Genomic DNA, 26,884 nt, shown 5'->3' on the forward strand with positions numbered 1-26,884 from the left:
TAACGCGAAATCCGCTTGCAACAGAATTTGCTTGATTTTTAATGGGACGCAGACGCTCTCATCACATGTGGGACGTTACATGACGGAACGTGCAACGCAGATTGCGGATCCGGACACGTTCATTCTTTTGGTAGATACTGTTCAGAAAGAAAGTCTAATAATCACTTCTTTCCATGGTTATTCTGGGACGCATGTATCGGCTGATTTTCCTTAGCATTGGGCCCTAAGTGACATCTTATTCACTAGGCGCACTTTTCTGGCAGATAAGGTTAAAAGGTTGAATGCGTCAGAGCCTCGCAGAATCTGCATAGAAATTCTGGGTGAATAAGCCCCAATACAGAGCACCCAGCTATGGCCCTAATTTCATACATTTAGACCAGTGGATTCCAAACTGTGGACCTCCAGCTGTTGCAAAACTACAACTCCCAGCATGCACGGACAGCCAACGGCTGTCCGTGCATGCTGGGAGTTGTGGTTTTGCAACAGCTGGAGGTCCACAGTTTGGACACCACTGTAGTTTTTACTGCAGAACATGGAAGCCATGTACCCCAAAACTGTGTGTGTGTGTATATATATATATCTATACAGCTTTATTGGATATTGTAGGCAGCACCTATGCCAAGCCATGCTTTGGACCTCCATATGTCACCACCACAGCACTATGGTCCAAACTACAAGTCCCAAGACATCTTGCGGCACGCTGTCATGTGACCACGTCGCCCCCGGGCCTACCTTCTCAAGTAGGAGCCGTATAAGCAGCTCATGGCTGCGCCGCGCCTCCCTGCCCTGCCGGATATAAGCCGGGGAGACGAGCTGCTCTCCGGCGCTGAAGCTTTCTCCGTTCATTGCCGGTAACGAGTTCTCTACATGGGCAGATGGTAACTCTACAGCCCGGGGCACAGCGTGACTCGTCGCGAATAAACCCCGCCCCCTTCTGGTACAGCTGGCTAATTAGAAGTCAGCACGGGGTGAACATACAGCGTCGGCCAATCAGAATCATTTGATTTTTTTTCTTTTCTTTTTTGTAACCAAAGTCAAAACATTGATGGCTCAGCGTCCCGATTAAACCACGCCCACAACAGGGAGGGGAAACATTGTCCTCGAATCACGTATCTATGTGTAAGAATCATGCTGGTTAGAGCAATGTACAACCTGGCCGGTTAGCTCAGTTGGTTAGAGCGTGGTGCTAATAACGCCAAGGTCGCGGGTTCGATCCCCGTACGGGCCACTATTTTTTTTTTCTTTTTCAATAAGTTTATATATATATATATATATATATATATATATGTGTACAGTATATTTATATTGCTGTCTACGATAATTTACCACACGTTGTGCAATGTCACTGGAGTGATCAGAAAATAACAAATTTTACTCCACTTTTAATGTGCGCTTATATTTAGTCCTGAACATTCTGTTACCATGGAAACCAAAAAGTCTGCCAGTCCAGAGTCCAGTGTTTTTCTGGTCATTGCACTATTTAATATTACAAGACCAGTAAACAATTACTGAGGTGACCTTTAGGCTAGGTTCACACTACGGAATTTCCAGGCAGAAAATTTCCACCCGGAGATTCCGAGTGCGTCCAGTGCTGACTGAATCAGTCGGCGCTAGGACCGTGCGGACACTGCAGCCTCCAATAGACTGCAATGTGTTCAGAGAGTATTTCCGCCAGAAGAATGAGCAACGCCATTCTTCAGGCGGAAATTTCCAAGCGGATTTTCCGTTCACAAATTCCGCTTCACAAATTCCAAAGTGTGAATTTTTGAACGGAAAACCATTCACTACACTATACATTTTATTAAGCGGAATTTCTGCCTGCAATGTCAAAGCGGAATTGCAGGCGGAAATTCCGTAGCGTGAACCTCACGGAATTTCCACGTGGAAATAGGGGTCCATTCCCACTGCTTAATTTCCTCACATTGCCTCCTGGCTCCCCCTTCCCAAAGTTAATTGAGATATCTAAATGTGTTAAATACCATTACTAGATAGCTAAAGGATGACCAGGACCACATTAGAAAGATTGCAGGTAATAATGTAATAGTGAATAAAATGAAAATGATTTTTTTTTTTTTTATGGATTTCATCATGCGGGATAATTAGTACATGTCATTACAGACGTGACAATACCTGTAATGTATAGGCTGTTTTTTTTTGTTTTTTTTTTTTTTGGGGGGGAGGGGTTTACTATAGGGCTTTATTGGGAAAGAGGTATATTTTTCTTTATGCTTCATTTACTTATGGGTAAACCCTTTATTTTTATACATTTTACAGGTTATACTATACATCTGTAAAACACAGTATGACTGTCAGTGTTACACTGACAAGCAGCCAGTGCAATCCACCTCAAAGGCTGCAGTCAATACCATTGAGATCCCGCAAACGCATCAGGGGTCGCCGTTGGGAGACAGGGGGAGCCCCCTCCCCGTGTCAATCCGATACATGCCGTGACTGATCATGGCATCTGTGGGGTTAATTCTGCTGAGACCAACGCGATCTCAGTCTCTGCAACTGTGGAGGGATTCCCGTCGCCATTCATCTGCGCCGTGCGCAGCAGACAATATGCACACGTCCTGTAGTGTGAACGTGTGGGCAGCAAGGATGTATGCATACGCCCTGGGGAGGGAAGGGGTTAAATATTAGATGCAAAACTCCATTTTTCTATGAGTGTTTTCCCACTTTTATGTATTTAAGTTCAATTATTATATACACGAATGGGCTTGAAAAGAGGGGAATACCCAGTCTTTCCTTTATACGTTTCTTTTATTATCTATTCCAGGCTTTGTATTCTATAATTGCAAATAAAAACCTGAACATGTGAACACCACCCTATAACTTTCAGCATGAACAGTACTCTCATGGACTGACCGGTCACATGATACAGTGTGGTCCTCCCAGGATGAGTCACATGACACAATGTGGGCCTGGCCAGGATCAGTCACATGACACAGTGACATCATCACACACTGCAGCCGGCAGCATGGACATGGCTGGGGAAGAAGTGCAGACTGAGGGCATCCAAGTGCTGCTGAGTGACCAGAGCAGAGAGCATGCCCCGCACTGCCCACACGGTGAGACACAAACCTTCGGAAGTGTATGGAGCCTCTTCATCAGTGTTTCTCAACCGGTGTGCCCCCAGCTGTTGCAAAAATACAACTCCCAGCACACCCAGACAGCATGCTTGGAGTTGTAGTTTTGCAACAGCTGCAGGCAGCATGATTGGGAAACACTGCTCTATAGTAAAGCATCACTATATATATATATATATACACATATATATACACAGTGATGCCTCAACTTACAATGGCCTCAACATACAATAGTTTCAAAATACAATGGTCTTTTCTGGAACATTGTAACTTGAAACCAGACTCAACATACAATGCTATGGAATCTGCGAAACGTGTCAATGGCTGGAAGAACCGACCAATCAGAATGGACATTTCACTGGTAAAACCCCTGTAGTCCTAAGGTGCATGCACTGACTGTCTGGTAGCGCCCCCTACAGGGATGTACTACTCTTTACCTGTATTACTGAAGTGTATGCACTGACTGGTGTCTGGTAGCGCCCCCTACAGTATAGGGGGGTATTACATGTTCTGTACACTTTACCTGTACCAGGGTTAGCTGCTCCTTTGGACACCAGGTGAGGGCGGCTCCTTTTTTTTTTTTTTTTTTTTTTTTAAGGACACTGCATGTACTGTACAGGACCCTGAAGAAGCTTCTGTCCTCTACATAGACCAGTGTTTCCCAAAGAGGGTGCCTCCAGCTGTTGCCAAACTAAGCCGAAGGCTGTCCGGGCATGCTGGGAGTTGTAGTTTTGCAACAGCTGGAGGCACCCTGGTTAAGAAACCCTGACATAGACAGTGATTTACAGCTCCCAGCAGATCTTTCTTTTATATGTAAGGATTTGCTTTATCTGTATTAGTTATCTACTTGGTTTTCTTTAATCCTCACTTTTTCCTATTTTCGGATGACATTTTGGTGGCTTCAGAACCAATTAACATACAATGGTTGTCCTGGAACCAATTCAAGGAGTACTCTGGTGCAGAGTATTTCTGCTCCTTCCTGCCCGGGCTGCAAAAAAAAAAAATAATGAAAATAAACCATCTCTCACCTCCCTGGGTTCCCGCGGAGCGCCACTACAGCTGATCGGTCCTCCGGTCCATCCTCTTCATACTTCCGTGTGAACGAAGCGTCACATGGCGCTCAGCCTATCGCCCGCAGCCGTGATGTTCTCCCTCAGCCGGCGATAGGCTGAGCGCCATGTGACGCTTCGCTCACACGGAAGTATGAAGAGGATGGACCGGAGGACCGATCAGCTGTAGTGGCGCTCCGCGGGAACCCAGGAAGGTGAGAGATGGTTTATTTTCATTTTTGTTGCAGCCCAGGCAGGACGGAGCAGGAATACTCTTGGCACCAGAGTACTCCTTTAATATTGTAACTTGAGGGACCACTATATATATATATATATATATATATATATATATATATATATATGAGACAATATCCTGAACCCTGTCATCAGATGTAATGTAACAATAAATTTAAAAAGTAACGTTCACACTGGTAAGCCGTAGGGACCCTGAACAAGACGGAGCACAGTTGAAACCACTGGGTCCTGACGGATCAAATTGACTTGAATGGGGTCCGTAGAGTATCTGTTTTTTGACAATGGGGTCTGACAAGTGTCCGGTATTGTTCCACTCCTGTCCTGGAGTGACAAAGATTCCTTTAGAGGAGCACAGTGTGAACCTTCCATAACAGATTTATGGGATACAATAGTCCGCAAAGCAGTCGAAATTTTTCTAGCCCTTGTCAGTAATTTCTTTGAATAACTGTGCAATCAGCAGCCCCACAGTATGGGGGAAAAGGCTGATAACAGTGAACAATAGATCCACTGCTCAGCAGGAACCTGGGCTTACAGTCTGTATACAGTCATAGTACCCTCATGGTTTCCCTTACTGGTCATCTGTGATGCCTATACAGTGATCCCTCAACTTACAATGGTCTCAACATACAATGGTTTCAACATACAATGGTCTTTTCTGGGCCATCATAAGTTGAAACCAGACTCGACATACAATGTACAGACAGTCCAGATCTGCGATACCTGTCAATGGCTGGAAGAACTGACCAATCAGAATGGGCATTCACTGGTAAAACCCCTGTATTACTGAAGCGTATGCACTGACTGGTGTCTGGTAGCACCCCCTACAGTACAGGGAGGTATTACATGTTCTGTACACTTTATTTACCTGTACCAGGGTTAGCTGCTCCTTTGGACACCAGGTGAGGGCGACTCCATTACTTTTTAGGACACTGTGTACTGTACAGGACCCTGAAGAAGCTTCTGTCCTCTACATAGACCAGTGTTTCCCAAGCAGGGTGGCCTCAGCTGTTGCAAAACTACAACTCCCAGCATGCCCGGACAGCCGTTGGCTGTCCGGGCATGCTGGGAGTTGTAGTTTTGCAACAGCTGGAGGCTCCCTGCTTGGGAAACACTGACATAGACAGTGATTTACAGCTCCCAGCAGATCTTTATTACTTTTATATGTAAAGATTTGCTTTATCTATATTAGTTATCTACTCTCTTTTTCTTTAATCCTCACTTTTTCCTATTTTTGGATGACATTTTGGTGCCTTTAGAACCAATTACCAGGTTTCCATAGAGTTCTGGTCTCAACATACAATGGTTTCAACATACAATGGTCGTCCCGGAACCAATTAATATTGTAACTTGAGGGAGCACTGTATATGAGAGGGTTTGGTTATCCAGAGCTCATACCTGTTCTTATAGTACTATAAGTAGACCTGGGTCAAGGTCCTGTAAAGTTGTCCCTCCACTTGAATGGAACAATGCTGCAAAACTTTGCACCACTGCTCCTAATGCACTCTCGATCTTATTTAGGGTGGGTTCACACCACAATTTTTCTATACAGTTTTTGGATACGTTTAAAAAACAAAAACAAAAAAAACGTATGCAAGCGTACAGCAAACCGTGGCTATAGACTTTCCATTCAAAACCATATGCACCATAATGTATACGGTTGTCTCCATTTTTCAAACCACATGTTTTTATACACATGGAGGGAGATTTATCAAACTGTGTGAGAGAAAAAAATGGAGAGATTTTCCCACAGCGACCAATCACAGCTCAGCTAACGAGCTGAGGTAAAGTGAAAGCTGAGCTGTGATTGGTCGCTGTGGGAACATCACTCTATTTTTTCTCTCACAAAGTTTGATAAATCTCCCTCATGGTACTTTTTTTTTTTTTTTTTCCTGGACAGAAAACTGTGGCCTACCACGGTTTTTGGTCCGGGTGAAAAACCGTTTTGACCCGTATATGTTTTTTTTTTTTAAACATGGGAGTCAAAGGGAACCGTGCAGACCTGTATGTTGCGTACGGTTCCATCCAGCTATCACCATACGGTTTTTGACTTTCCACATTTTATTTTTTTTGGAATTTCAATCAAACAAGTGAAACTTTATTCATAATGGAGTGAAAAGTTCAAAACGTATACGTTTTTTTTCTTAAAAAACGGATGCAACCGGACATCATTTTTCAAACCGTATACGGTTTTCAACCGTATACAGATAAAAATTTGTATATATGTTTTGATACAGGTTTTGAGGAATCCGTTTTTGTTTTTTTTAACCAAAAACCTGATACAGGAACCGTATAGCAAAATCGTGATGTGAACCCAGCCTTAGTATGTTTCTTTGCCTTATAATAAAGGGTACAATATAGGAATGATAGACTGTATAGTAAATGTAAGAGTCTCTGTATTCTTATGGTCCCACAGGTCCAACTTTATTATTTGTAAAGACATCTAAAGGGAAGGAGCACGGAAGAAGATTCTACGCGTGTTCGGCCTGTCGCGACAGGAAGGATTGCCGCTTTTTCCAGTGGGCGGATGAAAAGGTAAGTGTGAGTTTAAAACCTCGCTGTCTGTGCAAGTGATCTCCCCGCTGTGTGTATATAGCCCCTTAAAGGGTTGTATCAGGGTAAACTAACTTTAAAGGAGTAGTCCAGTCCTGAAAACATCCTTTCTCCTAAGGATAGAGCATAAGTTTCAGATCGCAGGGGGTCCGACTGCTGGGGCCCCCCGTGATCTCCTGTACAGGGCCCCGGCAGCCGGTGGGAAGGGGGCGTGTTGACCAAAGCACGAAGTGGCGGCCAACATGCCCCCTCAATACAGCGCTATGGCAGAGCCGGAGATTGCGGAAGGCAACATTCCGGCTCTGCCATAGCGTTGCATTGATGTGGCGTGTCAGCCACTGCTTTGTGCGGAGGTTTCCGGGGCCCTGTACAGGAGATCACTCTATCCTTAGGAGAGGGGATATGTTTTCAGGACTGGACTACTCCTTTAAGCTATCCTGCCCATTATGAAAAGTTATGTTAGCAGAACATTTACTTGCTGTACGGCTCTGGTGCAGATCGTCCACTTTTTCTTCTTTATACGGTGCCTCAAGGTTAAGCATTCCATTCAGGTCTTGACATTTGTCTCCCGTCTATTCTGCGATCCTTTGTGGCTCGAGACAGCAGCTGATGTCTTTTTTGACAAGCCAGCCCCCTGATGACGGATGCGGTCCATCTGTACATCCTGATGGGCCGACGTCACATGATCTTGTCTCTCTGCAGAATGTGGGGATGTAGTGAACAATATACTTCTGAGACAACCGGGAAGCGAAAATGGTGAATCGGGGGGGCGGAACAAATATGACCTTTTCTGCTCCCTGGACAACCCCTCTAATGGGTGCGCAGAAATTCCGCAATAGTGGCAGATTTTCTGAGGACTCATTAAGGTAAGTGTGTAGGGATCCGCTGCAGATTTCCTGCGTAGTCAGATCAGCAGCACGTGCAGTACATGTGACTGCAACTTTACATAGGTCGACTATTGGGTGATTGAGTGTTTCTAGTAATGATTGTTCCCAATATTCGGCTTATGTAAAAAGGCCAGCTTTTGTCTGACTAATAAGCAATTGCCTGTTTGTTAGCCCATCACACGGCCAACAAAGCCTTTGTAAAAGGGATGTGCGGCCGATAATTAAGAATTTCAAAGGTGAGATTGTTGCTTGTTATCTCCAGCCATTGGCCCTAAGTGTCAATGACTGGAATACCCGTTTTCTAGATTTTGACTGCCCACTTCATAAGAAAGGCTGATGATCAGTCACCATGCCTGTCACTGTGATGGTGCCAGTGCCTTTTGGCCACCAATGTAATCCTAATAAATCTAATGTTTCAGCATTACCAATATATGTAAAGTATAATCCTTCTCCCAATGTATTTCTTACCATTACCACCGCCTCCTCCTGCAAGGTGTGTGTCCAATCTTACTCGCTCCTGTAAACATTTTGTCACAGTTTAAAAAAAAAAAAAGTACCCCCCGTGTCATTTCATCAGCCTCTTGTAGCATTTGAGGTTTGTTGGACTGCATGGGATTTTTTGGGACCCGCTGTATGTTTTGTGACTGCCCACCCGCAACAATCTCATTACCACCGCAAGTTTTCTATTGGATCCTGCGGGACATTTGGCAAGGCTCTAATGTGAAGCCACTGTCCAGCCAATGGTGTTCACCCCTAAATAATAATAATAATAAAAAAGGGTGTTTATTTATTCAGCCAAGTTGTTTTTTTCAAGTTGTTACTTTACTTTGTCAACTGCAAGAACTAGTTTTGTCTGTGTGAAACACAATAGTTTTTTGTCTAACATAGGGAACAGATGTAGGTCTTATTAGCCTACGCATAGAAGGAAGGATTGTCCGGCACCAGGTATGCTCTAAAAGATTTCTTTTATTCAAGCCATAGCAAGGAAACAGACTACGTTTAAGCTCAAGAGAGAGCGAAACGCGTCAGATTACTACAGTCCTGTGATGTCTGTTTCCTTGCTATGGCTTGAATAAAAGAAATCTTTTAGAGCATACCTGGTGCCGGACAATCCTTCCTTCTATACGCTGTTGAAGCCGGGGCGGGACCGGCGGGTCCGTGACAGCACAGGTGTGCCGGAGATTCGGCTCCGGAGGTGAGCGGACACCATTGCATTTGGACGTTATTAGCCTACGCGGTATAGGGTCCATGGGGGAGGTTTATCAAAACCTGTCCAGAGGAAAAGTTGCTGAGTTGCCCATAGCAACCAATTGGATCGCTTCTTTCATTTTGCAGAGGCCTTAAGAAAGAAGCGATCTGATTGGTTGCTATAGGCAACTGAGCAACTTTTCCTCTGGACAGGTTTTAATAAATTCTCCCCCCTATGTTACTAGGCCTTGGTCTAGGAATGCGAAGTGCAGATGGCAGCTATAAAAACGGTCATGTTGGCTGTAGTTCAGCTTTCCAAAAAATAGATGGCACAAAAGAATGGTAGGTTTATAGCTCAACTGCAGCAAAACACTTTTATGAGTGTTGATTTTCCGGGTTTTCCGCTGCATATTTGAAAGGGTGCGAGCTCTTCTCGGCTATCCGCAGCAGATTTTCCACGGAGGAATTTACGCTGCGGAAAATCCGCCGCAAGCCCCATTGAAGTCAGTAGGGACTGCGGCAGAGGAAAATCTGCTATGGACAGCCGAGAAGAGCCCGCCCCTTTCAAATACGCAGCGGAAAACCCGCAAAAACAAAGAGCGTTTTTTTTTTCATATCAACTGGCTCCAGAAAGTTAAACAGATTTGTAAATTACTTCTACTAAAAAATCTTAATCCTACCAGTACCTATCAGCTGCTGAAGTTGAGTTGTTCTTTTCTGTCTGACAACAGTGCTTACTGCTGACACCTCTGTCTGTCTCAGGAACTGTCCAGAATAGAAGCAAATCCCCATAGCAAACCTCTCCTGCCCTGGAATGTTTGTGAGACATACAGAGGTGTCAGCAGAGAGCACTGTGGTCAGACAGAAAAGAACAACTCATCTTTAGCAGCTGATAAGTCCTGGAAGGATTATAATTTAGCAGCTGCTAAAGATGAATTGTTCATTTCTGTCTGACCACAGTGCTCTCTGCTGACACCTCTGTCTGTCTCAGAAACAGTCCAGGGCAGGAGAGGTTTGCTATGGGGATTTGCTTCTATTCTGGACAGTTCCTGAGACAGACAGAGGTGTCGGTAGAGAGCACTGTTGTCAGACAGAAAAGAACAACTCAACTTCAGCAGCTGATAGGTACTGGTAGGATTAAGATTTTTTAATAGAAGTAATTTACAAATCTGTTTAACTTTCTGAAGCCAGTTGATATGAAAAAAAAAGTTTTTCAATGGATAACTCCTTTAAAGGGTACCTTTCATAAAAAAAACTTTTGATATATTATAGATTAATGTACGCAGAATAACTTTCCAATAGCATGTTATTAAAAAATATTCTTCTTTCTATTTAATTTTCCACTTTGACAAAATGACCACTAGGGGTCTCCCTACCAGTCCTTTTTTTTATAGATTTCAGACTCATGCTGGAGTCCTAAATCTCAGACTGCAGCCGAGACACAGACAAGCTTAACACTGCTCCCTGGCAGTGTGTATTGGTGAGTTTGTCTGTGTCCCGGCTGCAGTCTGAGATTTAGGACTCCAGCATGAGTCTGAAATCTATAAAAAAGGGACTGGTAGGGAGACCCCTAGTGGTCATTTTTTTTCAAAGTGGAAAATTAAATAGAAAGAAGCATATTTTTTAATAACATGCTATTGGAAAGTTATTCTGCGTACATTAATCTATAATATATCAAAAGTGTTTTTGATGAAAGGTACCCTTTAATGTTTGTGGCTGATGCAGATACATAACATAGTCGGTATAAGGCACCTTAACAAGATTTGTTGACAGGTCTCACAAGCCCGTCTTCTAGCAAGAGAGGAGCATAATCGCAGCTGTCAGCCGCCTATAACCCATCAACAGTACGTGGCAAGGTACCTTATTACAAGACAGAACTGTGTGGAGTTATTGAAGAAAATTTTGTTCTGATCTGATCAATTAAAATCTATACGGAAATCTCTACAACAGGTTTCAAGAATTCATTGCACTCCCACTAGCAAAGAGGAAGTTTTGCAGAGAGTGCCAGCTGCTTTTACTGGAGGGGGACTGGCCGGAGCACCCGGGTCACCATCTACTTGGTGATGTCTCTCTATCTCAAATGAAGAGACCCAGTCAGCTGCTGGTCCCACTGAAGAACAAGAAGAGTAATGCCCAGTACCTGTTTACAGATAGGAGCTGCACATTTTTCCTGGACACAATTATCAGCCTGGGCTTTACCCGGGTACTGTGTGTGGGCACTCCCAGGTATGCCAGACAATAAACGCACCGCTATTACACTAATGATTATGACTGTATGTCCTCATGGCGATCATATTCTTCAGAATGCTTACTCTAAGGCAGTGTTTCTCAACCAGGCTGCCTCCAGCTGTTGCAAAACTACAACTCCCAGCATGCCCGGACAGCCAACGGCTGTCCGGGCATGCTGGGAGTTGTAGTTTTGCAACAGCTGGAGGCACCCAGGTTGGGAAACACTGCTCTAAAGAAAAGGCCATATCGTTCGGATTTGCATGGATCACAATTAGAGAACTTACAGTAAATTCGATTCGTCACGAACTTCTCTGCTCGGCAGTTGATGACTTATCCTGCGTAAATTAAGTTCAGCCTTCAGGTGCTCCGGAGGGCTGGAAAAGGTGGATACAGTCCTAGGAAAGAGTCTCCTAGGACTGTATCCACCTTTTCCAGCCCACCGGAGCATCCAGAAAGCTGAACTAATTTATGCAGGAAAAGTCATCAACTGCCGAGCCGAGAAGTTCGTGACGAATCGAATTTACTGTAAGTTCGCTCATCTCTAATCACAATCTGCATGGAAATCCGACCGTCCGATTCACACTGAATCATGCAGATAGATGTCTGTGCAGATTTGGTGTTGATTTGCAGATTCATACTTTCATGTGAAATCTGAAAAGGGGGGGAATGAATGTTTTGGAAATTCACAGATGGTGTTGTGAGTCTGCGACTAAGATCCACAGCAAACTCTGTAACTGTACATTACCCGCGGTTTTCATTGTGAATTTTATCATGATCATCATTGGACTCTTTCCACAACAGAATTGTTCTACTGGGGGAATACAAATCTGCATCTCAATTAAAGGGGTACTTAGGTGGAAAACTTTTTTTTTTTTTTTTAAATCAACTGGTGCCAGAAAGTTAAACAGATTTGTAAATTACTTCTATTAAAAAATCTTAATCCTTCCAGTACTTATTAGCTGCTGAATACAAAATTATTTTCTTTGTGGAACACAGAGCTCTCTGCTGAATCACAAGCACAGTGCTCTCTGCTGACATCTCTGTCCATCTCTGTTTTAAGAACTGTCCAGAGTAGGAGAAAATCTCCATAGCAAAAATATGCTGCTCTGGACAGTTCCTAACATGGACAGAGATGTCAGCAGAGAGCACTGTGCTCGTGATTCAGCAGAGAGCTCTGTGTTCCAAAAAGAAAATAATTTCCTCTGTAGTATTCAGCAGCTAATAAGTACTGGAAGGATTAAGATTTTTTTTTTTAATAGAAGTAATTTACAAATTTGTTTAACTTTCTGGCACCAGTTCATTTAAAAAAAAGCATGCCGGTGGGATTTTTGTAATCTCACTTGCTTGTTTGTTCCCATATTTATCTGCACACATCTGAAGTTTTTTTTTCATCCCTTTATGAATTCGCCCATACAGGTAAATAATATGATACTGTGATTACTATTGGAGTGGTGATATCACTGGTGATAACAGACAAAATAGCTTGACATGTGTTATATAGCATATAGTTAACATATGTGTCAGAGCTATGTTCAGAGGTGGGAGCTCTGTCACAAATTTTATTTAAATGGCGAAACCTGACCAGACAAAAAAACACTACAAGCAGTATCTTTTGTCTGGACAAATCCTGTAAGGCTGGGTTCACACCACATTTTTGCAATACAGTTCCCGTATCAGGTTTTTGATAAAAAAAAAAAAACAAAAAAAAAAACGGATTCCTCAAAAACTGTATCAAAACGTGTACAAATTTTAATTCGTATACGGTTGAAAACTGTATACGGTTTGAAAAATGATGTCTGGTTGCATCCGTTTTTTAGGAAATTTTTTTTATACGTTTTTAACTTTTCACTCCAATATGAATAAAGTTTCACTTGTTTGATTGAAATTCTAAGAAAAAAAAACTATGCAAAGTCAAAAACCGTGTGGTGAAAACTGAATGGAATCGTACGCACATACGGTTCTGTACGGTTCCCATTGACTCCCATGTTAAAAAAAAAAAAAAAAAAAACATATACGTTTCAATAGGTTTTTCACCCGGACCAAAAACCGGGGTAGGCTACGGTTTTGGGTACGGGAAAAAAACAGACACAACCAGATGCATCGTTTTCAATGGAGAGTCAATGCATATGGTTTTCAATACGGTTCCGTACGGTTTTCAAATTGAAAACTTATACGGGAACTGTATTGCAAAAAACGTGGTGTGAACCCAGCCTTAGACTGTATTCACAACATGGTTAGTGGCTACGGCTGCCGGTTCCGGTTGGAAAATTTCAAAACCGGGCGCCGCCGTATCCCAGCTGGACCCGTACCCCCTCTGATTCATTTGAATATAGTGATAGTGACTCCAGTCGGCTCATTTTTGCCCCGTATCTGGTTTTGGGACCAGACTTAAAACAGTGGTCATCTTTTGACCCCTATAACTTTTTTATTTTTCTGTGTTCAGGGCGCTATGAGGGCTCATTTTTTGCGCCGTCATCTGAAGTATTTAGCGGTACCATTTTTGTTCTGATCAGACTTTTTGATCACTTTTTATTCACTTTTTTGTGGTATAAAAAGTGATCAAAAATTCGCTATTTTGGACTTTGGAATTTTTTGGCGCGTACGCCATTGAACGAGCGGTTTAAAAAGTGGTATATTTTTATAATTCGGACATTTCCACACGCGGCGATACCACATATGTTTATTTTTATTTTTATTTACAGTGTGTTTTTTTTATTCTTGGAAATGCCGGGTGATTCAAACTTTTATTAGGGGAAGGGATAATTGAAAGGGTTAATGATTTTTTTACACTTTTTTCTTATGCAGTATTATAGCTCCCATAAGGGGCTATAACATTGCATTTACTGATCTTTTACACTGATTGATCCATCTCCATAGGAATGGATCAATCGGTGTTTTCGGCGATTGAATGCTCAAGCCTGGATCTCAGGCTTGAAGCATTCATTCGGCGATTGGACAGCACAGGAGAAGGTAAGAAGACTTCCTCCTGTGCTACAGCTGTTCGGGATGCCGCGATTATACCGCGGCGATCCCGAACAGCTCCCTGAGCTAACCGGCAACTTTCACTTTCGTTTTTAGCCGCTCAGCTTTGAGCGTGCGGCTAAAGGGTTAATAGCGCGCGGCACAGCGATCAGTGCCGCACGCTATTAGAGGCGGATCCCGGCTTCACTATGACACCGGGCCCGCCGCGATATGATGCGAGGTCACCGTGTGACCCCGCGTTATATCGCAGGACCGGGACCCAGGACGTACCCATTCGTCCTGGGTCCTTAAGAGGTTAAATAGACGAACACCAGACAGAAACCTGAAGGACCCCAATATAGTCAACTGGATTCCTCTGGATCCTTGGGCATCTGTTGTAATGGACCATTCTGGCTCTGTTTTTTAGTATTGTGATGGAGGCTTCGGCACAGATGGGAACTATAGCAGACAAAATCTACTCATGTTTTTAATCCATATTGAAAGCCATTACAAAAAAAGTAAAAAAAAAAAAAAATTGCACTAAGGCATGTAGCAGGAGAAAAAACAGAGATGTTTCATAGACTGCATAATAATCATGAAGACCTGAAAAGTGTCCGTCTTTATTTTGTTTCTCCAGCTACATCCATATAGCAGTTCTTTGTACCTCCGAATTTTTGGCTTTTATTGTGAATTAATAAAGACTAGTAGTTTAAGAAGACAAAGGTGCTGGGCACCACAATTTTCTTGGTTCTACTTATGTTTACATCTGTTTCGCAGCCTCTGTCAAAATACCGTATTTTTCGCCATATAAGACGCTCCGGCATATAAGACGCACCCAATTTTAAAGGAGGAAAATCTAGAAAAAAAAAGATTCTGAACCAAATACAATGTAAAGTATAGGACAGTGATCTTCAACATGCGGACCTCCAGATGTTGCAAAACTACAACTCCCAGCATGCCCGGACAGCCGTTGGCTGTCCGGGCATGCCAGGAGTTGTAGTTTTGCAACATCTGGAGGTCCGCATGTTGAAGACCACTAGTATAGGAGGTAGTACTCACGTGTCCCCGCTGCTCCGGATCGTCCCCGCTGCCCTGAATGTCGCCCTCCATCGCTGTCGCCGCGTCCCCGGGGTACCCCCGTCGCTCCGGAACGTCTCTGCTGCCTGGTATCCTCGCTCTCCGTTGCCGCCATCACTTCGCTACGCACGCCGCTCCTATTGGATCACGGGACGGCGTGCGCGACGACGTGATGACGACGGAGAGCGCCGGCCATGCAGGGGATCCCGGCACGGAGCAGTCATTCACCGATCGGACACGAGAAGGCAGGTAAGGTCCCTCCCGGTGTCCTGTAAGCTGTTCGGGACGCCGCAATTTCACCGCGGCCATCCCGAACAGCCCGACTGAGCAGCCAGGTTAGTGTCCCTTTCGCTTCAGACGCGGCGGTCAGCTTTGATCGCCGCGTCTGAAGGGTTAATACAGGGCATCACGATCGGTGATGTCCTGTATTAGCCGCGGGTCCCGGCCGTTGATGGCCGCAGGGACCACCGCGATAGGACATGGTTTTAATGTGTATTTGCCGTATAAGATGCACCAACTCCCCCCCCCCCCCCCCCACAGTTTTGTGGAAGAAAAATTGCGTCTTATACGGCGAAAAATGCGGTAATCAAAAAGAAGCCAGATGGTCCATTGTACAACAGATCCCAAGAGATCCCATTGATTAATAGGGTCTGTTGGGTTTCTGTTTGGTGACTGTTTATTTAACTGGATTTACTAGACCAGGCAAAGGCAACCTACGGCACTACATATGTTTTGGACAACATCCCCCTCAATGCTTTTACAGCCAATATACTGCCAAAGCATCATGGGAGATATAGTCCAATACATCTGCCATGCTGAATGTTGCCTATGCCTGTACTAGACATAAAAAGTACTGCTTGCAGCGTTAGTTGTCCAGTCAGGACTCGCTGGTCCAACACAGATGTGACCTCAGCCTTACGGAATTGGTCTCCGTGCACCAATTGGAAATAGGTGAGCGGTGGCCTTTTTGAACTGATAATATAATAGCCTGTCTGCCATATTGAGCACTGTCTGCATTATTTTTCAGATTACACGAGTGGATAAGGTTTAAGTCCCTTGAAAACTCAAATCCAAAGGTGAAGAGTTTCTTGTTAGACATTGACTTTAGGTAAGGAAGAATGTTTATGTACCTAGAAAGATGGGCTTACATTGTATGCTTACCTGCGTTAATGGCTCACTTCTCTTTCTATTCACCTGTCCATCATTGGCGTAGAAAAAAAATCTGTTTAATCCGCTACACAGTGGAGGAGTTGGATGGACCCCATTGACTTTAGTGGGATTTATTTAGTTTCCTGCATGGTGTCCGTCATTTTCATGAACTTTACCAGCTAAAAAATAGTGCTTGCTTCTTTTTTTGTCCAATGTTTTGAACGTAAAGGGGTATTCCGGTGGAAAAAAAAAAATAAAATAAAAAAAAAAATATATATATATATATATATATATATATATATATATATTTATTTATTTATTTTAAATCAGCTGGTGCTAGAAAGTTAAACAGATTTGTAAATTACTTCTATTAAAAAATCTTCACCCTTCCAGTACTTTTTAGCAGCTGTATGCTACAGAGTGCTCTCTGCTGACACCTGATGCCCGTATCAGGAACTGTCCAGAGCAGGAGAAAATCCCCATTGCAAACCTATGCTGCTCTGGAATGTTCCTGACATGGACAGAGGTGTCAGCAGAGAGCACTGTGGACAAGACAAAAAATTTATTCAAAAAGAAAAGAATTTCCTCTTTAGCATACTGCTGTTAAAATGTACTGGAAGGGTAAAGAGTTTTTTAATAGAAGTAATTTACAAATCTAAAAATAAAAATAAATTGGGGCTCAAGGTCTTGAACAAATGGCAAAGATAAAATATAGGTAAATTGAATTTATTAATACTGATATAGATATATGGTAAACTAGTGGAGATAAGTGTCTCACAGGGCCCTTCTGATAACACCACTCCAACTGTTACAATATTATAATATTAAAATAAGAATTAATATAAGAAATACAATATAAAATCTAAGTTAAAAATGAGACCACTTCATAAATAATTATCAATAAAAATTTGATGTAGGAAAAAATTCAAGTTCATCTGGAAAATGCAATTATCCTTTCTCTCCAGGATATTGCAATATAAGTCAGTTTCAGTCTGATATCAGTAACCAGTAGCATCCATTCAAAATCGGTTAGCAATGTATTCCAATTAATCTCCACAAAATCCAAACTAAGGTGTTGGTAACCAAGAGTAACCATGCACAGAGGTTCACCAGCCTGAATATTTTGGGTCAATCATTTTTGTATGCAAGAAGTCATTAATGTTCAAATAATTCTGCCAGCAGGATAGTAGCAAATTGGACAGATTTACACTGTAAGTGCGGACATAGCAAATATGTAATAGAACAGGATACGTTATATCTCACCGCTCCCGGGCACCGGTATGTTAGGTTCACATTGCGATCACCTCCGCGATGTTGTCCCGCAGTGTGCTGAACACCGGCTATCTAGAGTCTAGACCACCAATAGCAGATCGGAGGCGGGGGGGTTTACTTTAGTTTTCCCCGTCCTGCCCTCCCACAATAGACGGGGCAGGACGGGGAAACGACAGGGACCGGCGCCGAAGATCCACTTACCGATCAGGGCGGGCGACGGAGGCTGCGGGCGACGGAGATCGGAGGGCGGCGATAACGTGCGGCTGGATCCGACGGAAGTCAGTGAGTTGCCTAGCAACATCTGGAGGGTACAGCTTGAGACCATTATACAGTGGTCTCTAACTGTAGCCCTCCAGATGTTGCGAAACTACAACTCCCAGCATGCCCAGACAGCTGTTTGGGCATGCTGGAATAAGTAGTTTTGCAACAGCTGGAGGGCTACAGTTCGAGACCACTATATAGTGGTCCCTAAACTGTAGCCCTCCAGATCTTGCAAAACTACAACTCCTAGCATGCCCAAACAACTGTTTGCTGTCGGGGCATGCTGGGAATTGTAGTTTTGCAACAGCTGGAGGACCACAGTTTAGAGATCACTTTGCAGTGTTCTCTAAAACTGTAGCCCTCCAGATTTTGCAAAACTGCAAATCCCAGCATGTCCAAACAGCAATCAGCTGTCTCGGCATGCTGGGAGTTGTAGTTGCGTACCTCCAGCTATTGCATAACTACATCTCCCAGCATGCCCTTCAGCGATCAGTACATGCTGGGAGTTGTAGTTTTGCAACAGCTGGAGGCACACTGGTTAGAAAATACTGAGTTAGGTAACAGAACCTAACTGAAGGTTTTCCAAACAGTGTGTCTCCAGCTGTTGCAAAAGTACAACTCCCAGCATGCACGGTCTGTCAGTACATGCTGGGAGTTGTAGTTTTGAAACAGCTGGAGGTTTGCCTCCCCATGTAAACGTACAGGGTACATTCACACTGGCGGGTTTACAGTAAGTTTCCTGCTTCAAGTTTCGCCGCAGCTCAAACGTCAGTGCGAATGTACCCTAAAAACACTACACTACACTACACTAACACATAATAAAGGGTAAAACACTACATATACACCCCCTTACACTGTCTCCCCCCCCCCAATATAAATGAAAACCGTATTGTATGGCAGTGTTTCCAAAACGGAGCCTCCAGCTGTTGCAAAACAACTCCCAGCATTTCCGGACAGCCACTGACTGTCCAGGCATGCTGGGAATTTAGCAACAGCTGGAGGCACCCTGTTTGTGAATCACTGGCGTGGAATACCCCTACGTCCACCCCTATGCAATCCCTAATTTAGTCCTCAAATGTGCATGGTGCTCTCTCACTTCGGAGCCCTGTCGTATTTCAAGGAAACAGTTTAGGGCCACATATGGGGTATTTCCGTTCTCGGGAGAAATTGCACTACAAATTTTGGGGGGCTTTTTCTCCTTTTACCCCTTATGAAAAGGAAAAGTTGGGGCTACACCAGCTTGTTAGTGTAAAAAAATAAAAAAAATGTTAAACTAACATGCTGGTGTTGTCCTTTACCTTTTATTTTCACAAGTGTTAAAAGGAAAAAAAAAGACCCCCAAAATTTGTAACGCAATTTCTCCTGAGTACAGACATACCCCATATGTGGTCGTAAAATGCTCTGCGGACGCACAACAAGGCTCAGGATTGAGAGCGCACTATGTACATTTGAGGCCTAAATTGGTGATTTGCACAGAGGTGGCTGATTTTACAGCGGTTCTGACATAGACGCAAAAAAATAAATACCCACATGTGACCCCATTTTGGAAACTACACCCCTCACGTGATGTAATAAGGGGTACAGTGAGCATTTACGCCCCACAGGTGTCTGACAGATTTTTGGAACAGTGGTCCGTGAAAATGAAAATTTTTATTTTTCATTTGCACAGCCCACTGTTCCAAAGATCTGTCAAACGCCAGTGGGGTGTAAATACTCACTGCACCCCTTATTAAATTCTGTGAGGGGTGTAGTTTCCAAAATAGGGTCACATGTGGGGGGTCCACTGTTCTGGCACCACGGGGGGCTTTGTAAACGCACATGGCCCCTGACTTCCATTCCAAACAATTTTTTTCCCAAAAGGTCAATGGCACTCCTTCTCTTCTGAGCATTGTAGTTCGCCAGCAGAGCACTTGACGTCCACACATGGGGTATTTCCATACTCAGAAGAGATGGGGTTACAAATTTGGGGGGGGGGGTCTTTTCTGCTATTAACCCCAGCAAAAATTTGAAATTTGCGGGGAAACACACATTTTTGTGAAATTTTTTTTTTTTTTTTTTTACATATGCAAAAGTCGTGAAACCCCTGTGGGGTATTAAGGCTCACTTAATTCCTTGTTACGTTCCTCAAGGGGTGTAGTTTCCAAAATGGTATGGCATGTTTTTTTTTTTTTTTTTTTTTTTTTTGCTGTTCTGGCACCATAGGGGCTTCCTAAATGCAACATGCCCCCCAAAAACCATTTCAGAAAAACGTACTCTCCAAAATTCCCTTGTCGCTCCTTCGCTTCTGAGCCCTCTACTGCGCCCGCCGAACACTTTACATAGACATATGAGGTATGTGCTTACTCGAGAGAAATTGGGCTACAAATATAAGTATAAATTTTCTCCTTCTACCCCTTTTAAAAATAAAAAAAAATTGAGTCTACAAGAACATGCGAGTGTAAAAAATGAAGATTGTGAATTCTCTCCTTCACTTTGCTGCTATTCCTGTGAAACACCTAAAGGGTTAAAACGCTGACTGAATGTCATTTTGAATACTTTGGGGGGGGTGCAGTTTTTATAATGGGGTCATTTGTGGGGTATTTCTAATTTGAAGACCCTTCAAATCCACTTCAAACCTGAACTGGTCCATGAAAAATAGTGAGTTTGAAAATTTTGTGAAAAATTGGAAAACTGCTGCTGAACTTTGAAGCCCTCTGGTGTCTTCCAAAATTAAAAACACGTCAATTTTATGATGCAAACATAAAGTGGACATATTTTATATGTGAATCAAATTTTTTTTTATTTGGAATATCCATTTTCCTTACAAGCAGAGAGCTTCAAAGTTAGAAAAATGCAAACTTTTCAAATTTTTCATCAAATTTTGGGATTTTTCACCAAGAAAGGATGCAAGTTACCACAAAATTTTACCACTATGTTAAAGTAGAATATGTCACGAAAAAACAATCTCGGAATCAGAATGATAACTAAAAGCATTTCAGAGTTATTAATGTTTAAAGTGACAGTGGTCAGATGTCCAAAAAATGCTCTGGTCCTAAGGTGTAAAATGGCCTGGTCCTTAAGGGGTTAATGTGAATGTTGCCTTATAGGTATTGAATGTCTGCTGTTTCATAAACTATTTTAAAGTTACGTTTATTTTTCCTCTTCTTTCAGGTATTCTCAGTTCTATGGCCAGGATGAATTTTGTCATTATAATATGTTTAACCATCATTTTTTTGGTGGAGAGGTAACTATTTTACATGTTTGTTTTGCATCTATGATCAGAATATAATTTCTTTAGGTGGTTTTAAATCAATTTGTCTTAAGGTGCAGCACCATACACATTACTAACTTCTACATGGACACTTACCACAAAAATGGATCTGTTTAATGGAGAATATATATTTTATATATTTATCTTGCAGGTCAGAAAGCATTTTATTTGACAAAGGAACCTAACCTGTGGCAGAGGCAGACTATATAGTTTTCCAACATGTTAACGGCCATAGGTTGTAGGTCGTATAAAGAAAGCAGCCGTGTGCTAGGTTTAACACATTTTCCCTGTATATATGATATTTCAAACCTTTTCTTCGATAAATAGCACTGGTTGTTGATGCTTCTTTCAGACATACTTTTGGCACTGCATTTTTGGAGGGCTGAAAAAAAAAAAAGCATCAAAAATGCACCTTTTTTTTTCCCTTCCCATGGTGTGTTGGAGTTCCCAGTTGAAAAGGAGAAGATATATTTTAAAAGAAGATAAACTACCACAAGAGGACATCGTTTTTTTTAATTAGAGGGTCAAATGTTTCTGCAATAATATCAGGAAGTATGGGTTTACTGAGAGAATAGTGGATGCATGGAATAGCCTTCCTGCAGAAGTGGTAGCTGCAAATACAGTGAAGGAGTTTAAGCGTGCATGGGATAGGCGTAAGTATATCCTTTATAGAAGATAGGGACAAGGACTAGTCATAGTGTTCAGAATATTGGGCAGACTAGATGGGCTGTGTGTATGGCACATTCATTATAAAGTAAAGGCCCCTCTACATGGCTCCTCTAAAAGGACCATCGAGCAAAGAATGAGTAAACTGTTGTACATTGGCTGACTAAATCAGCGGATGTACTGATAGCAATGATGAATTTCAAGGGCTGCACGAATATTCCAGAGATCGAGCTGATCAATCTGTGTAAAGGCTCTTTAAACTGGATCAGTGCTTGTTTATAGACGTGGATATGCCCATGTAAAAGGGCTGTCGCATTAAATTGCAGTATTCATTGTAGTTCCACATGCTGTAGTAGTATTCTTCTTTACACACACACGTGTATATATATTTATATATAATTTTATATTACTGCTCAAAAAATAAAGGAACAATAAGATAACACATCCTAGATCTGAATGAATGAACTAATCGTATGAAATACTTTCATCTTTACATAGTTGAATGTGCTGACAACAAAATCACACAAAAATTATCCATGGAAATCAAATTTATCAACCCATGGAGGTCTGGATATGGAGTCACACTCAAAATCAAAGTGGAAAACCACATTACAGGCTGATCCAACTTAGATGTAATGTCCTTAAAACAAGTCAAAATGAGGCTCAGTAGTGTGTGTGGCCTCCACGTGCCTGTATGACCTCCCTACAATGCCTGGGCATGCTCCTGATGAGGTGGGGGATGGTCTCCTGAGGGATGTCCTCCCAGACCTGGACTAAAGCATCTGCCTGGACAGTCTGTGGTGCAATGTGGCGTTGGTGGATGGAGCGAGACATGATGTCCCAGATGTGCTCAATCGGATTCAGGTCTGGGGAACGGGCGGGCCAGTCCATAGCATCTATGCCTTCCTCTTGCAGGAACTGCTGACACACTCCAGCAACATGATGTCTAGCATTGTCTTGCATTAGGAGGAACCCAGGGCCAACTGCACCAGCATATGGTCTCACAATGGGTCTGAGGATCTAATCTCGGTACCTAATGGCAGTCAGGCTACCTCTGGCAAGAAATGCCACCCCACACCATTACTGACCCACCGCCAAACCGGTCATGCTGGAGGATGTTGCAGGCAGCAGAACGTTCTTCATGGCATCGCCAGACTCTGTCCTGCCTGTCATGTGCTCAGTGTGAACCTGCTTTCATCTGTGAAGAGCACATGGTGCCAGTGGCGAATTTGCCAATCTTGGTTTTCTCTGGCAAATGCCAAACATCCTGCACGGTGTTGGGCTGTAAGCACAACCCCCGCCTGTGGATGTCAGGCCCTCATACCACCCTCATGGAGTCTGTTTATGACTGTTTGGACACATGCACATTTGTAGTCTGCTGGAGGTCACTTTGCAGGGCTCTGGCAGTGCTCCTCCTGTTCCTCCTGGTAGCGCCTCCATGCTCTGGACACTACATTGACAGACACAGCAAACCTTCTTGCCACAGCTCGCATTGATGTGCCATCCTGGATGAGCTGCACTACCTGAGCCACTTGTGTGGGTTGTAGACTCCGTCTCATGCTACCACTAGAGTGAAAGCACCTCCAGCATTCAAAAGTGACCAAAAGATCAGCCAGGAAGCATAGGAACTGAGAAGTGGTCTGTGGTCACCACCTGCAGAACCACTCCTTTATTGGGAGTGTCTTGCTAATTGCCTATTATTTCCTCCGGTTGTCTGTTCCATTTGCCCAACATCATGTGAAATTGTCAATCAGTGTTGCTTCCTGAGTGGACAGCGTGATTTCACAGAAGTGTGATTGACTTGGAGTTACATTGTGTTGTTTAAGTGTTCTCTTTATTTTTTTGAGCAGTGTGTATGTGTATGTATAATTTATCTTAGTATGTCCTGTCTCAGATTCTCAGATCATGATAATGTGTTTCAGGCCGCACGGAGCATCTGTCAGAAGTTTCTACAGGAAGATGATGGACAAGGGGTCATAATGGTGACCGATCCTCCTTTTGGGGGCTTAGTGGAACCTCTGGCTTTCAGCTTTAAAAGAATGAGCGATCTGTGGAGGATGACAGTGAACACAGGTGAGCCAGAGCTAATGGATATAACCTATTGCTTTAGTATTTACAGCAGGGGTCTCAAACTCAAATTATCTGGCGGCCACTGTTGGTAGCTGCTGTGTGAGGCTGGGCCGCATGTGCCCCTCACATACAATTCCCCCATCATGCGCCCCTCACGTATAATGCCCCCATCATGCGTCCATCATCATCCATCAGCAACACCCCCACCAGCAGTAGCACCCCCCTTCATCCACAGCAACCCCCCCATTCCCCCTACCCCCCTGTGGTAATAGCAAGAGCTGACGCATGATGGGGGTGCTACTGCTGGAGGGACTGGACGGTAGGTAGGCAGCAGTTTCCCCACATCAGGTAGCATAGATTCCCTACATTAGGTAATATAGTTCCCCACATTAGGTAGCATAGTTCCCCACATTAGGTAGCATAGTTCCCCACATTAGGTAGCATAGTTCCCCACATTAGGTAGCATAGTTCCCCACATTAGGTAGCATAGTTCCCCACATTAGGTAGCATAGTTCCCCACATTAGGTAACATAGTTCCCCACATTAGGTAGCATAGTTTCCCCACATTAGGTACATAGGTTCCCCACATTAGGTACATAGTGTCCCCACATTAGGTAGTATAGTTTCCTACATTAGGTAGCATTGTGTCACATCCCCCCCGACACACAGACAGACACACTTACCTGTCCTGTGCAGCGCTTCCCCTCTCCGCCGGCGGCCTGACCAGTGACGTCACTTTCGTCCTCCGGCGCAACGTCCCTCATTAGACTCGTTCCGGCCGACCGGAGATTGGGAGGGGGAGTGAAGGTAATGGGCTCTATTGAACTGGGTGGGGGGGTTTTGATCACAGACACAGATGAAGAGCGACCAGACACACACACACACACACACACAGGGGACAGATATGCTCCCCCATCAAGTATTGTGTGACATCTTCTGGCATTTTCCCTGAAGCAGGGCTAAATGCCTGAAGAAATCACCTGCCTGGCGCCCGAAACTGCATGTCCCGGGCGTCGGGTGATGCAAATTACACATCCCTGGTGAGGGACACAAAATTTCGTTCTGCGGGCCGCAATGGCCCGCAGGCCGGCAGTTTGAGACCCCTGATAAACAATACTTTTTTTTTTATAATGGGTTCTCCTGTGTCTGGGAACCCCCTCCATCTCCCATAGCGTAGAGCCGCTGCATAGAGCTTCTTTACCTATAGAAGATCTGCCATGTCTGTATATTACACTATTATTAATTATTATCACTCCATATATTCCACTTGGTGCCTTGTAATACTTTACTTCCATTACACAGAGACCCCTGCTCCACAGCACATTAAAATAAGGCCAGAGTCAGATTACAACCATGTTTTGGGGTCCTTATTGCCTCCACCTTACCCAGAACATAATGTGATTCTATGGCAGAACTACAGGATTGCTGGCTATTGTATCCATAAAGCAGATGCTAAAATTCTGTCACATTACGACTTTCTAAAACTGCAAATAATACATTTACATTTCTAAATAAAATGTAAATGCTTTGAATGTGGTTTTTTGTGTGCCACTTTTTCCCCCCCCCCAATAAAATGAATAGGAGGGAGAGCAGTGTTTCCCAACCAGGCTGCTTCCAGCTGTTGCAAAACTACAACTCCCAGCATGCCCGGACAGCCTTTGGCTGTCCGGGCATGCTGGGAGTTGTAGCTTTGCAACAGCTGGAGGCACCCTGGTTGGAAATACTGCACTAGAAACTGGGCATCTCTGCTGCATTATGTAAGAAATATTTAAAGTAGCTGAAATGCTGAATGGAGAATATTTCATAATCTCCAATCATACTACGCAAACACCATATCAAAATATCAGGACAATTAGATAAAGCAACTGGAAAAATCTTTTATTGGTTCTTATCGTTTTTTTTTTTATTAGTTATTTTCCATTTGCTGGAAATAGTTGTGTTAAGTTCACCTACTTTATTCCCATAAATCTGTTTCACTTCTAATGACATCATGGGACAAATTTGCACAGCTGGTGTTGTTTTATTTTATACATATAATTTTAAAGTGTACCCGTCAGATTCAACAAAACATATATATTTTTTTAATATATCACTCCGTACCTAATCCTGACCATGTACATCTAATTTGTATGTGTCTAGCACCTTTATTCATTTTTTTATTACACTTTTAATTTAGCTCACTATTCTGAATTCATCTCAAATGGAGGGGGCGCGGCCGGACTGTGCAGGTCTCCGCCCCCTCCCTCAGTATGCTGTCTGCTCACATCTCCCCTAGCATTAGCACAACTACAACTCCCAGCTTGTCCTCACTGACAGTAGAGGGACACAAGATGACAGTGGGAGGATTTTTCCTCCAGCTGTGAGCCCTGCTCTCACAGCTGTCAATCAAGGAAGTGTGTCCATGATGCATGGACACAGCAGGACTAGTATGTGTCCAAGCAGGCAGGGGGGGGCAGTTGTTTGACTGGCTTTTTCAGTATAAAATACTGAAAATTTTCTAATGAAGGCAATTGCAAAACCTATTGGTTATACATGCTTTACAACATATCAAAAGTTTTTGTATCTGACAGTGACCATTTAAGTGAAATTAAAGACATGACTTATTAATACTTTTGGCTATGTTCACACAGTGTAAAATAAAAACAAACACGCAGTAAAATATGAATAAAAAAAAACACTATAGTTTTTTTTGTTTTGTTTTTTTTTTACTCTTAAAGGGTACTCCCATGGAAAACGTTTTCTTTTAAATCATCTGGTGCCAGAAAGTTAAACAGATTTGTAAATCACTTCTATTAAAAAATCTTAATCCTTCCAGTACTTTTTAGGGGCTGTATACTAAAGAGAAATCCAAAAAAGAAATTCAGTTCCTCTGATGTCATGACCACAGTGCTCTGTGCTGACCTCTGCTGTCCATTTTAGGAACTGTCCAGA

The 26,884-nt window shown here is 43.2% G+C and overlaps 2 protein-coding genes and 1 non-coding gene across 10 annotated transcripts in view; 2 read left to right on the forward strand and 1 right to left on the reverse strand.

Moving 5' to 3' along the window:
* SEPSECS (Sep (O-phosphoserine) tRNA:Sec (selenocysteine) tRNA synthase) overlaps positions 1 to 6,695 on the reverse strand; it is a 61,615-nt gene extending 54,920 nt beyond the window's left edge. Inside the window, exon 1 of one of the 3 annotated variants that reach the window (XM_056555898.1) lies at positions 6,393 to 6,695. Coding sequence is in view for 1 of the 3 variants with exons in the window: in XM_056555862.1 (XP_056411837.1) it covers positions 733 to 846 (114 nt within the window). In the remaining 2 variants the exon portion in view is untranslated. Of the gene's footprint in view, positions 1 to 586; positions 607 to 732; positions 865 to 6,392 lie in introns of those variants that run through there. The other 2 variants (XM_056555862.1, XM_056555905.1) reach the window with 2 other exon arrangements.
* Positions 736 to 26,884, forward strand: part of ZCCHC4 (zinc finger CCHC-type containing 4) — a 42,889-nt gene continuing 16,740 nt past the window's right edge. Inside the window, exons 1-8 of one of the 6 annotated variants that reach the window (XM_056555836.1) lie at positions 736 to 851; positions 2,780 to 3,071; positions 6,807 to 6,925; positions 10,792 to 10,874; positions 10,969 to 11,244; positions 16,313 to 16,393; positions 21,118 to 21,190; positions 23,806 to 23,956. In XM_056555836.1, coding sequence (XP_056411811.1) covers positions 2,876 to 3,071; positions 6,807 to 6,925; positions 10,792 to 10,874; positions 10,969 to 11,244; positions 16,313 to 16,393; positions 21,118 to 21,190; positions 23,806 to 23,956 — 979 coding nt within the window. In that variant the 5' untranslated portion in view covers positions 736 to 851; positions 2,780 to 2,875. Of the gene's footprint in view, positions 852 to 979; positions 1,120 to 2,779; positions 3,072 to 6,806; positions 6,926 to 9,211; positions 9,361 to 10,791; positions 10,875 to 10,968; positions 11,245 to 16,312; positions 16,394 to 21,117; positions 21,191 to 23,805; positions 23,957 to 26,884 lie in introns of those variants that run through there. The other 5 variants (XM_056555813.1, XM_056555822.1, XM_056555830.1 and 2 more) reach the window with 5 other exon arrangements.
* Positions 1,155 to 1,228, forward strand: TRNAI-AAU (transfer RNA isoleucine (anticodon AAU)). Its single transcript has one exon. It is a non-coding gene; the product is annotated as a tRNA-Ile (tRNA).

Source organism: Hyla sarda, chromosome 1 (assembly GCF_029499605.1).
Source record: "Hyla sarda isolate aHylSar1 chromosome 1, aHylSar1.hap1, whole genome shotgun sequence".
NCBI classification, from domain to species: domain Eukaryota; kingdom Metazoa; phylum Chordata; class Amphibia; order Anura; family Hylidae; genus Hyla; species Hyla sarda.